The 14,596-nt window shown below is 41.6% G+C and overlaps 1 protein-coding gene across 1 annotated transcript; it reads left to right on the forward strand.

Moving 5' to 3' along the window:
- Positions 1-11,831: 11,831 nt before the first annotated feature.
- Positions 11,832-12,926, forward strand: LOC308367782 (N-acetyllactosaminide beta-1,3-N-acetylglucosaminyltransferase 4-like; the record flags this gene model as incomplete). Its single annotated transcript, XM_080841772.1, has 1 exon — positions 11,832-12,926. One exon carries the CDS (start codon positions 11,832-11,834, stop codon positions 12,924-12,926), a length of 1,095 nt encoding a protein of 364 aa, XP_080697898.1.
- Positions 12,927-14,596: the final 1,670 nt, after the last annotated feature.

Genomic DNA, 14,596 nt, shown 5'->3' on the forward strand with positions numbered 1-14,596 from the left:
TCTGATGATCTGTAGCAGCTTTGTAATGAATACAAAATACATTAATAAAAGAAGCAAATAAAAACCAGCGCCATTGTCATTTTCTCTCAACACAGTGTCTGATAAAAAGGAGAATAAAAAAACACCCTATTAACACTGTGCTTTTGTACAAAGTCTGAGCACCTCTAAAACTAAATTTCATTTTAGTGTCTTTAGATTTAATTTGAATAAAAAACTTGTTTTACTACATTCCTTTTACTCTCATTACATTTTTGCTGAGGTGTTCTAGAATATAATCATGAATGCCACTTTGGCCTCATGGTTTTTAGTCATTAGTTGAAATATACAAAAATAAACTATAACTCCCTATCACCGGTCCACTCCATGTTTTACCCTTGACTCTGTGCTGCCTGCTTCCCTGCTGACTGAGAGGTTGCTCACACAGTTTCCTCTTCTGTGGCTGTGTCCCCACCACTCTATCTCTCTCTCTCTCTCTCTCTCTCTCTCTCTCTCTCTCTTTTTTTTAACTATAATATTATTAGTGTTTAGTTTTATAAATAACCACAGCAATGCAACAACTTCACACATAAGTTAAACTGCACATTAAATATTAAACACTACGTTTCCACACACAAGCCACATTGCCTAAACTAAATGCGCAAGTGTCAATGTTACACATTAAAACCAGTGAATGTAGTTTTAAATAGCAATGTAGAGCACATCAAACCATTACCAACACACAGCGGTTAACTACATTACCCAGCCTGCAATGCAAGCAACTATGCGAAACAGAAAGTAAACTCGTAACCATGACAGCGCTACAATTTAAACACTCGCTGAAATATAATCACGAGCCTATAACAATAACTTTAAACATTAGACCCCAAACAATGTTTGTCAGCGTGACTAAGGCAAGTCAAGTAACATACGAACCGTGCACATACACAGCGGCAACGCAAACAAACAAGTTTAACCCACAGTTTAATGAATGGAACTAGCAGTTTACCGGTGGCGTATCTCTCCTAACAAAACGACAGTTAGTTAACTTAGTGCTCGCTCCCGTTTATAGCTCGTGCTCGTAAAACAGTGGATTCTAACATGCATTTGGGATTATATTGGTTGACGTTTCAATCCGGGTAAATCAGGTACGTGAACTTCCCACTTATCCACCTGCATTTAATTGCTATGGCGCACCCGTGATGTAGTGAGCGCAACAGTAGGTCTATTTGATCAGAAGCTGATTGGATTAGTTTCACTACAAGTGCTGTAGAGTATGTGAGAGGGTGGGGCTCTGAATATTCCTTCAGAGCGTTAACAACTCACCTAACTATTTGTTCCTCCTGCACATTACCAAAGGTAAGACGCTCAAAATATTTACTGAACAAGATGTATCAATTACATAAACAAACATTACTGAACAAACATATTAGTTATTGTTTTGGAAGCAAAGTGATTACAAACTTAACTTGGATATGCCTCAGATGTATGCCAATGTGATTCATTGGGGACGTGCGTAGGATATGTAACGTTAAGACATTGTACTTGTGTTATTGAACCGGCTCGTGACCGAAACAGTAACATTTGGAGGCAGATGACAACGGTTTTCTACAAAAGTTACCCGTGTTTATTCAGTCAATACAATTAATAACTCAAAGATGACTTGTCTAGGGGTAATACGTCCGGTCCGGCGCTGCATGCCAGCTCGAGAGAGAAAGAGACGGGTGGCCAGCAGCCTTTTTTATCTCCCACCCCTCCCCAGGTGTGGATCATCAGGAAATAAACCCCTCGTTGGCGTAATACCCACTGTTGCCTGCAGGCCATGCATGGCCACTGCAATGTCTACAGGGTGTCGTTACACCTCGCTTTTTTTTAAAATGTATTATTATCAGTCATATAAATATCCAGTGAGGATTTCAAACTGGCATTTTCAGACTCCAACTTTATATTACATGTCTCTTTCCGGATTGACTACAAAGTCTTTATACTCACCTACACATGCATAAATGGGCATGGACCTCCCTACCTGCCAGAATAAATTAATTCTTATGGAACAGCCTCCCTGACCACCTAAGGGCAACGCAGACGCTGGACTCATTTAAAGCTGGACTTAAAAAAAAAAAAATATTCAGGAAGGCATGTCTGGCCTTTAATGTTAATGTTAAATCTAGCATCACTAAGTTTTCTATTAAGCTTATGTTAATTTTTACTAATGTTACATATTATTGTATTATCATAGTTAGTGTAACAGGAGCATAAGGGGGGAACCCCACAGCCCTGTGTAAGTAGCCAACTACGCCACCCTGGGATTTACACCCAGAGAATATCTAATCTAAATGTTCTTAGACACCTCAGCCCTCGAGAACAGGTTCGATACACACAGCACACCAGAGTCGTGAGTTCCAGAATATATTTATTTTAAAGAATAGCAATTACGATGTAGATGTGGGGAGATGGACCTAGACAAACTGAGAGGTTAGTCAGGGTAGAAAAGTATTTATTTAATCAGCAATAAAAAGGCTCAAACAGTCATGACTAGGGCTGGCAAACACACTAGGTAAGGAAACTATAACAGGCAGAGACTTACCTTAGAGGGGCGGCGGGCTAACTGGGAAGTGTGCTCAGGATTCACACCACCCTGGTGAAGGCAAACACGGCACAGCACAGCACACGGAAAGTGACCAAAGTGACACAGCAACCACACAGCAACCAATGATCACTCGTGAGCATGCAATAACGGGACTCCACCACCAGGTGACTAGCCCCCCCTCCAGGATAGCACAATGCCTGCTCAGACACAAAAAAGGGGATAAAAGAAACTATTAAGCACCAGTCGATCCCAGTCAAGACAACACATAAACACAAACACTAAAGGGCAGGATAGTCTCCCCTCTCACAGGATACCTGAACTACCCATAAACAATACACATGCAGACAATACAAAACAAAACACAAGAATAAACTATGCTTTGCGCCACTATGCCCATACACGGACATAAAACACGAAAATAACAAAACGAAAGCAACAGAATAACAAGTGAAGCACGCCAAAACAAAGCAATTAAACTAGGTGAGACGAGACAAAAGCAAGCACGTGAACAAATGACAGACACGCCATTTAGGTTACACGGCAGAGTATAGGGAAAGGCTGACGCCAAATCCCCAAACAAACTCGGGAAAACCAAATCAAAAGAAAGACAAGACAAGACAGCAGCTCGTGGCTCCAGCCCTCCACCAGGCTGGGTTGCGTCTGCAAAACACATATCGTAATTAAAAACCAACGGAGGTAAAATTAAGCCAATAGAGAGATATAAATAATACCCACGTTACTCGAGGACACTGGCTGCCGTGGAAACGTGCGTCCTCACTAAACAGACGACACTGACTATAAATATAATTATAAAAATACAAAGACCAGGTCTGCTAACACATTAAAGAACAGAGCATACCTGGAACTAGTGGGCCACCGTTCTCGAGGACAGCGAAGGAGGAGAGGATCACAACACCAGGCTACAATGAAGGACGGAGTTAGTCCACAGTGTGATTAAAATTAAATGCTTAGTGGCAATGAAAACCTACCACGGGAGAAATAGGACACCACTCTGCACAGGATGTAGCAATTCGCCATCTACAACTACTGCAAACTTCTAGGCTTTTATAGCCACACCCAAGCAATGGCCACTTATTGAACAGGTGTGCTAAATGAGTCCAGTGACGTGAGAGTGCAGGTGAATTCATCTCACTACAATCCATCCCTAGGCTTTGCATCGTCGCCCCGACGATGGACTAATAATACTGGGAGTCTATACTAACTCCAGGGTCTAAAAATGGCTGTAATAGCTTGAGAAGTAGGCCTGAGAGGGTCTACAGCACCCAATGCAGCCTCCCCCATCGATCTCGGAAGGTGGTGCAGGTTGGAGTGTTGCCCTGCCGAGGTCCTGGACGTTCTTCGTACCGCCACCCCACTGGTGCTGGGCTGCTCAGGTGACCGCAAAGGAGGAACAGTTAATGACGACCCTCTTGGGGGACTTGTACACACTAGGTAAGTCTCTGCCTGTTATAGTTTCCTCACCTGTTCAATAAGTGGCCATTGCTTGGGTGTGGCTATAAAAGCCTAGAAGTTTGCAGTAGTTGTAGATGGCGAATTGCTACATCCTGTGCAGAGTGGTGTCCTATTTCTCCCGTGGTAGGTTTTCATTGCCACTAAGCATTTAATTTTAATCACACTGTGGACTAACTCCGTCCTTCATTGTAGCCTGGTGTTGTGATCCTCTCCTCCTTCGCTGTCCTCGAGAACGGTGGCCCACTAGTTCCAGGTATGCTCTGTTCTAATGTGTTAGCAGACCTGGTCTTTGTATTTTTATAATTATATTTATAGTCAGTGTCGTCTGTTTAGTGAGGACGCACGTTCCCACGGCAGCCAGTGTCCTCGAGTAACGTGGGTATTATTTATATCTCTCTATTGGCTTAATTTTACCTCCGTTGGTTTTTAATTACGATATGTGTTTTGCAGACGCAACCCAGCCTGGTGGAGGGCTGGAGCCACGAGCTGCTGTCTTGTCTTGTCTTTCTTTTGATTTGGTTTTCCCGAGTTTGTTTGGGGATTTGGCGTCAGCCTTTCCCTATACTCTGCCGTGTAACCTAAACGGCGTGTCTGTCATTTGTTCACGTGCTTGCTTTTGTCTCGTCTCACCTAGTTTAATTGCTTTGTTTTGGCTTGCTTCACTTGTTATTCTGTTGCTTTCGTTTTGTTATTTTCGTGTTTTATGTCCGTGTATGGGCATAGTGGCGTAAAGCATAGTTTATTCTTGTGTTTTGTTTTGTATTGTCTGCATGTGTATTGTTTATGGGTAGTTCAGGTATCCTGTGAGAGGGGAGACTATCCTGCCCTTTAGTGTTTGTGTTTATGTGTTGTCTTGACTGGGATCGACTGGTGCTTAATAGTTTCTTTTATCCCCTTTTTTGTGTCTGAGCAGGCATTGTGCTATCCTGGAGGGGGGGCTAGTCACCTGGTGGTGGAGTCCCGTTATTGCATGCTCACGAGTGATCATTGGTTGCTGTGTGGTTGCTGTGTCACTTTGGTCACTTTCCGTGTGCTGTGCTGTGCCGTGTTTGCCTTCACCAGGGTGGTGTGAATCCTGAGCACACTTCCCAGTTAGCCCGCCGCCCCTCTAAGGTAAGTCTCTGCCTGTTATAGTTTCCTTACCTAGTGTGTTTGCCAGCCCTAGTCATGACTGTTTGAGCCTTTTTATTGCTGATTAAATAAATACTTTTCTACCCTGACTAACCTCTCAGTTTGCCTAGGTCCATCTCCCCACATCTACATCGTAATTGCTATTCTTTAAAATAAATATATTCTGGAACTCACGACTCTGGTGTGCTGTGTGTATCGAACCTGTTCTCGAGGGCTGAGGTGTCTAAGAACATTTAGATTAGATATTCTCTGGGTGTAATTCCCAGGGTGGCGTAGTTGGCTACTTCCACAGGGCTGTGGGGTTCCCCCCTTATGCTCCTGTTACAATCGTTTCTAATATGTAGGCACGCTCAGATTATTTTGAATGGAAAGTGCGTTATAAATAAAATGAATTATTATTATTATTATTATTATTATTATTATTATTATTTTCACTAAGAGTGTCCAAATGACTGCTAATAGAAACAACAAACTTATCCCTTTGGTTCAGCTCCTCGGTATGGCTTTGACACTCCTTAGTAATGATTATGTGTGTGGCCTTTTTTCCTTCAAGGAAAGAACCGTGAGCATTCTCCTCTGAGAGTCTCTGATTCACTCTTAAGTCACATAGTCCTTCTGTTGTCGAAGCTCAGACTGCAGTGAGGAGCATTCTTCTGCTTGCTGCCGGAGCATGGTGTCCTTCTCCATCAGTCCTGCTTTCAAGGCAGTACCCTGCTCCTGAAGAAGAGACAGAGTCTCTTTCAACTGAACCACATCGGTTTGTTGAGCCTCCAATTGCATTTTGTCTCCTTCCTGTAAGCTGATGTTCAGGCAGTCAACCTGAGAAATAAAGTTCCTAACTTGCACTTTTACATTTTTTCCTTTTCCAACCCAACTTGACTTTTTACAGAAAAAAAAATGTGATGTCTTTACATCAGGTGAATTCTTAGGAACCATAGGTAGAGACACAGTGTTAGGCCCTGTCACTCTAGGCCTCAACCTTCCCTTGACTGGAGGTCTATACACACGCTGGTGACCACAATCTCTGTTTTCTTGTATGCCTCGTGGGTCAAAACAAACTCGTCTGCTAATACTGATGCCTGAGCAAGTTTTATTACCCTCTGCTCATTCAGATAAGTAGCCACTGCATGAGGAATACTGAGAGGCACACCGGTGACCAAACAGATATTTTTTCTCATATGCAAACTCAGCGTACGAATGCCGGCCTGTCTTCTTACAATAACGGAAGCGCTGGCGATACGCTTCAGGCACCAACTCATATCTGCGAAGTATTGCACTCTCCGCAGCGTCATAACACAGAGATTGCTCAATGGGCAACGAAGCATAAGCATCCTGAGCCCTACCTACCAAAACACTTTGCAAAAGAAGTGTCCAGGTCTAATAAGGCCACTTCAGAGTGGTAGCCACTCTCTCATAGTAGAAAAAGCGAATGAGGGGGCAATAGATGGTGACTGAGTGCGTTTAGCAGCTAACTCAAATTTTAATTGCTGTTCGTGTTCACGCTTGACTTGTTCCCTCTGAAATACCAACTTCCTCATTTGTAGTTCTAGGTCCTTTTTTATTCCCAGCAAGTGCACATAATAGGAGAAAACTTTAAATATACTTATCAATTATCACTTAGCATTAGCACCAACTGTACACAAAGATGCAAACCACTGTCTACACCTTACTGTTGTCAGACTCACTGGCCTAAAACACAGATCAGACAGAAAAGAAACGTGGAAAATCACTCCTCCAAATACAAGATACTAATATCCAGCAGCAACTAATTAGGTTGTAATACCTTGAGATAAGATAGTGTGGTTATTTACCCCCTTGCATTGTTATGTACCTTCCGTGAAGTATAACCTAAAACCTCAGATAATTTACTTGGTGTATATAATTTATTTGGTGTATATAATTTACTTTGTGTATATAATATACCAATGGCATGAACAAGGACATTTTGCGGGCATAACTTCAAAAGAAGTGAACTGGAGTCTAGCTGAGCCTACAGAAATGTCACATAGCTTGACCCCGGTCCATGAAATCGCACTCTTCTTAAGCCGCTTTTAGCAGAAGTTCAAGTTAGATTATTTTCAAAGTTTTTGAACAAAATTCTTTAAAATGACAAACACAGGAATTGATATGCTTTGTAGTTCTACATAAAGATTGTTTAAGTTCACGTCAAGTTTATTTATATAACACATTTCATATGTTACACATTGACACAATGTGCTTCAGGGCCAGGGGTGGACTGGGACAAAAAAAATCGGCCCGGGCATTTTGAACCAGACCGGCCCACTAAATTCGATAACACACCTTTTCAGTCTTTTTGGTCTCTCGAATGTCTACACCAACCAGGCTTATAGCTAGCAGGGCGTCTGCCCTATAGTCTACTAAAAAATAATAAGAAAAGGGACGCCCTACTTTTAGGCAGGACGGCCTAAAGACGCCCTATTTTTCTCCCGTTTTACCTGTTAACTTCGCTGAATGTGATCAAAATTCACCGTTTCAGTCGCTTCAGTGCTTAGCGAAGTCTAGAATCATACATATGACTTGCCAATTAGAAAATAGCATTGCTGTGTATTCCCGCTACAACAACGTTACATCATGATTCCAACGAAACATTGATTCACGGGCTCGCAGAAGCTCCAGAAGACAGCTGTCTCACCGCACGTCACTGAACCTACTACTTTATGAGTTCAACAAGAGTTTGTGTGTTGAGGTGGTGGTCTTAATTAATCTAAATGCTATACAATATACATCATACACTTTAAAGCTTTGTTCAGAATACGGAGGTATAAGATCGGTCGATATTTTCCATGAAAATAGCGGCTGAAGAACCCCCTGTTCTCGTCTCCGAGAGGACAGGCTGTATTGCTCCCTTTTCTAGAAGGGAGTCTATTTCCTCCTGTAGGAAACGCGCTTGATGAGGTGGCATTAACGTTTGAACTACGCCCCTGAAACTGGAGCGTATAACGGGCTATCATAATTCGGATCTGGACAAATTGGCATATTTTCGGAATACCAGGGTTTGGGAATACTGGGCTTTCGGAACAATTGACATGGCACCGTGCACCACTCAAACACACAACATAGAGTGTAGGCTAACGGCTGGCTGTTTCAGAGTACAGTAGGCTGAGGTCTAGCAACAGCTACAGACTTGTCTTGTATTTACAATGCAAACGAACTTGGCCATAGAACATAGTCAAACATATTTTAGAGACGTTTTAATTCATGATCAGTAAGCTTACCGTAGGTCGTTGTATCGTATCTCCCTGGCAGTGGCTGTAGTCACCAGCACTGTCATCCACGGGAGCTGCCGTGGCAAACATTTAGCTAAAGGTAGAAGGTGTTTGCTGATATGATTGGACGAGCCCCTAGTCACTCAAGAAGACAGCCAATGGGCCGCAGACTAGCGTGCGCGTGTCAAGCATTTCAAGGCCATGGGCCACGCTGAGGTTTTTACCGTCCTAATGCATTATAGGCAGGTCCAAATCGAAAGGGGTTTGTGTTGGGTCAGCCCAGGGGATGTGATTGGGCCAGCCCAGTGTCAGTAGGGCCGCTGATGAACTACTTTCGTGGGCCAGCCGGTCAGGAAAAAAAATACAAAATAAAAATTCGGGACTATCGGCCCATATTGCACCTCAGCCCAGCGGGCAAACGCCCGGTATGCCCGACGGCCAGTCCGTCCCTGTTCAGGGCCAAACCAAAAACAAAGCATTTCTCATTTAATCAGAGGGCTGCACTTCACAGGGAGTTTAACCCACTCAGATTTAACTCAGGCTTATCAAGGGAGGTCAGGGTTAAAAAAAATGGGGTTCCCTAAATGTGTGTGAAACTGCAACAGTCATTACATTGACTTTTATTAGTCTGTTAATGGTGCATTTTTGATTGTATAATAAACGGGTCCAAATCTGGCTGTGATAGTCCACTGGAAGCAGACACTCTTTGTTTTTTGTCTAGCAATTTAAACTTGGATAATGTTTGTACTGTGAAAAATGTACCCATGGCAAATTAAGTAGTTCTTCAAGTTCACCACTAGAGGGCCTGCTCTGATCATGTTAAGTTAAACCAGTACATCACATTAACACATGGAGCTCTCCCTTTTCTTCTCTTAGAGGAATGCTATATTCATAGCAGTTCGTAGTATAGACATGGTAGCTCATGCTGCTGTTACCTAGAGAATATGCCTAGTCTACATTTGTGTTATTTACCACATATTGCTATTTTGTTCATCAAACTTCCAGAAGGGTAAAATGTTAGTATTACCCTCTCTAACCCTCCTGTTCACCAGATTAGTTAATCTACATCTCTAGAGAGTGGACACAGACAACCACAACACACAATAACTAATCTATGGTGCCTGAAAAGGTCTTACATCTCAAGCCATCTCAAACAAAGGCTCTTACATCTCAAACAAAGGCTGCCTTACTGATAGTTAATGCTACAATTGATTGGATATGATAGATAGATAGATCTGCTTCTTCTAAATTGCTGAATTAACCCACCAAAGGACATGCAATTCAATTTGTAATGGGATACACATGCAGATAATTCACACCATCCATTCATTCACTAAAGTAAAGGGTTATTAATGAAATGAAATACAATTTAATTTATATAGCACCATAACAATACAACTGTCTCAAGGGCACTAAACAGTGCCCAGTGCCTGAACCCCCCTTAGATGAAGCACAATGGTAAGAAGGTTAAGGAAAAAGTCACTGTCAATCAGGAAGAAAACTGAAGCAACAGAGCCGCAGCACTCTGCTTGAGGCTGTCCGGGTAGAGATAGAAGCTGTCTACCAGTGGTGTTGGCTTTAGGACCCCGGGTGTCTATACATAAGCCTGTGGGTAATATGTCAGGTAGCCTAATCAATGGCATCCCATTCCCCATTTAGTGACGTAGTGCTGTGTGACAGAAAGAGAGAGACAGAGAGAGACTATCTTTGCAACTGGAGGGGGGGAAGGAGTAGGCACCAACCTATTAATACTTGCCCACTTGCTACATGTGTAACACAATTTTAATTTTAATTAAATTCCTGGCTCCAGTTCAAAAATCTGAACATGTGAACTGGAAAGAAGAACTGGAAGCACAGGAGCACTTAAACCTCTGTCAAGTCCATCTCTGGTTTGAATTTCGAAGTACACTCGGTAGTAAACATAGGTCTCCAATCTGCTTGGCACAGACCACTCCAGATGTGGTGATTTACTCTCAACCTATGTTTGTTCACTGAGGCCAGCAATCATCTGGACTCAACGCTATTAGTTTCCAATCAATGACTGGCATCTATCTTCCTCTCATCACACAATACATCATATCTCACATATACATCACAGTTTTCCAAATGTTTTATTGATGTCTGCGTAAAGCTTTTATGTTTAAATATAAGCATTACTTGAACTCAACAGTTTCATTATTTTAAGTGATGCTTTTCAACTTGTATGAATATTTAGTTTTAAATTATACGTTTTCATCACTTTGGCATTTATTTCCCTTTTCTTAAAATAATACTACTTTTACTTGTGTCTTTTTGGTATCTGCCAGCTTTTGCCACTCATTAATAAATGCCATGTAAAGCATAGCAAGTCCTCACTTTAGATGGGCTCACACCATGCAGTCAACTAATCAGTAGTTACTCATGAGTTAATCGTGAATTGAAGTGTTGTTAACTGCTTGTTAAAGATGCAGTACCACTAACTATCCGTAGGCATATTTCTGAAGGCATGTCCAAATAGAATAATACATGTTTGTGTCCAGGTGATGTTTGCAACAAATCTAAATGCTTTGTAAAGCATAGAAAGTGCTTACTTTAGATGGGCTCACATAATGTACTTTACTGACCAGCAGTAACTCCTGAATTTATCATGGATAACCTAATTGGTAAGTATTTGTAACATATTTATTAACACCCCAGCTATTAGTTGAGGCCTATTTATAAATCATAGCATTTTATTTAAGGCATGAACAAATGTAGGTCTAGATAGTCTGTTAATCATCAACTTCCGTGTTTTAACCGGCCTTATACATTCCTAAGTGCCTAGATAATACTGGTAAAATAAATTAAGTAATTTTGGACAGCATTACTTACTATTAACAAGCCATTAATGAGTGTTTGTACAAATGCTTTAATGATGAGAATTAACATAGGAGCTATGCTTTACAAATTATGAATAAAACATTTAGTAATAGTTAACAACTGGTTTATAATGGGAACATGATTTAATTTATAAATGGTTGTTTTGGTATTAATTAAGTTTAATTTATGTATTTACAAACATTGTTTTTTAAAAAGGCTTATTTACTATGAACAAACCATTTATAACTGTGTGAAGAAATGCTTTACTAATGATACGTTATGTATGAATAATAAATAACTAATGGAGAACAAATCATTATCTAATAGTTTTTAAGAAGGCTTATTTACTATGAACAAACCATTTATAATTGTGTGAAGAAATGCTTTACTAATGATACGTCATGTATGAACAATAAATAACTAATGGTGAACCAACCATTATCTAACTGGTAACAAATGCTTAATAAATGATGAATTGTGTGTAGTTATTATAAAGTGTTACCGTGATGACCTCTTGGTAATAATTGGCAAACTCTTAAATTTTATTGTCATTACCACTCATTTGACCTGCTTTCTCATCTGCTGTGCTCTCCAGAATGAAGATGATGATGATGGCAGTCCAGTGCTGCCGCTATTGGCCCTTGGTCTGCGCCGTGGCCTTCATCATCTACTGGGTCGCCACACTGGACTTCAAAGACTCTTCTCTCCGCCAGCCCTCACGGTGGGTGTGGTCAATTCACAGTGACACTGCCCCACTGAAATCAACCCCTGCCCCTTTCCAGGAAAACTTTACATGCTCAACCGATGACAGCATGGTCATTCCTCCACACCTTCCCCAGTCACATCAGGAATTCCTACGCTACAGGCATTGCCGGGCATTCCCAACCCTACTAACCCCTTCACCTTGCGAGGATGACCTCTATCTCCTGTTGGTCATCAAGTCCACAGCCGCTCAGGTAGAGCGCCGCGCCTCACTGCGGGGCACCTGGGGTCGCGCAGGTCGTGTCCAGGGTCGGCGGGTGAAGCTAGTCTTCCTAATGGGCCGCTCACCTGACCAGGTGCGGAGCTACAACCTCCAGCCACTGTTGGAGTGGGAGAGCCGTCACTACAGGGACATATTGCAGTGGGACTTTGTGGACAGGTTCTATAACCTGACCCTGAAGGAAGTCGGATGGCTCAGCTGGTTCTCACACACGTGCAGTCGCGCCCAGTTTGTATTCAAGGGCGATGACGATGTGTTTGTGCACACGAGGAATCTGATCGAGTTCCTGAGGCAACACAAACCAGAGAATCACCTGTTTACTGGATACCTTCACCCTCGCGACCTCCCCCTTCGATACAAGGAAACAAAGTACTTTATACCTGTTGAGATGTACCCGGACGGGAAGCCATATCCGCCCTTTCTAAGCGGCGGTGGGTATCTGATGTCACGACAGACCGCCCTGGGTCTGGATGCAGCTGCCCAGCAGCTGGAGCTGTTTCCACTCGATGACGTGTTTGTGGGCATGTGCCTACAGCAGATGGGTGTCAGTCCCACACACCACGCTGGTTTCCTGACATTCGGCTTTAAAAATGGCCTAAAGCACTTTGACCCCTGTGTTTATCGTGACATCATGCTGGTGCACAAACTGAGCCCTGTAGAAATGTGGGTCATGTGGGCACTGATGCAAGACGACAGTCAGATCTGTTGAAGGGACATACAAAGACTGTAAAATAAACCTACCACCATCATGGCGCAGGTATCTGTTTCCATCGCTTCTGGACTTTACTTAGTAACTATTCGGATTCTGGTGCATTCAACTTAGTTCTCTTTATTTGTATATTTTCATTTTGCATTAATATATCACCTTTGATGTCCTAACATTTTTTATAATGATTAATGAAATATTAGATAGATCATGCTTCGAGAAGATGATTTTTGTAATACATGTGAAACTAATACAAAACTTTAGTAGACCTACTTCTATGATGTAATAACAAAGGCTAACCTTTAGCCTTTTTTATGTGAATGTTTCTACATGTGGGTACATGAATGTGTGTGTATTTACAGTATGTAGGCCTATCTATCTGTGAAGATGTATGGAGGGATACACTATATTTAGGAATATATATAAACTGGTACTTCTTCTGCTGTCTATGCAGTTCTTGGTATGGTTGAGAGATAACAAAATGGTCAAAATTTGTGACAAGATGTTTTAAATAACAGTAAATATATATATGATATCAACTGACATCATAAAGTTTAAACAAATGTGGCAAAGGACCCTGCTTTAAAGGGGAAACTAAATGCCAACCCATCATTAAGTGACAAACTTTTTAAGCATGGCAGGTGCCAGGGGCGTCGTGAGGCCTGTTTTAGGGGGGCTGAAGCCAGTCAAAAAAAACACCCTAGTCCTCAATGGACGAGACTTAGAAGTTAATTAGGGTGCAAACAAAATATATAAATATACCATTCAATTAAGATCAGAACTTAGATTTAACAGTGTGTTTTGACATTGACATGAACTGACAATGCTACTGTTTGAAGTTTGTGGGTAGGTTATATTCATTTTGGAACATCAGTAAAACTGTCTGGATCCTAATTTGTTTTCAGAATATGTCCTCTATCCCTTTCTAGTCACTCTTATTTGGGCAAGCTAACTCTAACATAGCTAACAGACTGGCCTTACAAACACGAACAACAGCTCAGTTGGCTCTGATAAAATGAATTGTTGGTAAAACATTTTCCAATATCATTCTATAAAGGTTATTCTTATACTTCGGATTGGAGACGGCAGGACTGCTGATCCAGAGCACCAGAGTTTACAGCAAAGCGTCTAGGCACCTAGAATGATTGACAGGTGGGTTAATCATTTTTAGTTCAACCAGAACATAACTTGACCACAGGGAGCTCCTCCCTTTTCTTTTCCTAGAGGATTGATACATTCATAAGTAGTTCTACACGTACGCCACTAGAGAGCCTGTTCTGATCATGTTTAGTTAAACCATTACATCACATGGGTGCCAAGCAGCTTGTCTTCTCTTTCTCAGTGGAGCCTAGACCACAAGCCACAAGTCACTGGCCATGTACATAATCCACACAGACTTGTGTGAGCACAGATGACTAAGAAGTCCTTCAACTATAAAGTGCATGGTAAACACTGTTCTCTATAACAGTTAATAAAATGACATATTTATATTTATTTGTTCAGTACATTTACACGTTACACATTCAAAATGTGCTTCCCATTTAAGTTAAATATCCTTCAGCACTGTATGCCGAATTCATACTCAATAAATTGTTTGTACTCGGAAGAGCTGTCCAACATTCGTCCTATCTTTTAGCGTCTTAAGTTTATAGCACACTTAACTTGGATAAGCA

This window comes from Sprattus sprattus, assembly GCF_963457725.1.
Source record: "Sprattus sprattus genome assembly, chromosome: 1".
NCBI lineage: Eukaryota > Metazoa > Chordata > Actinopteri > Clupeiformes > Clupeidae > Sprattus > Sprattus sprattus.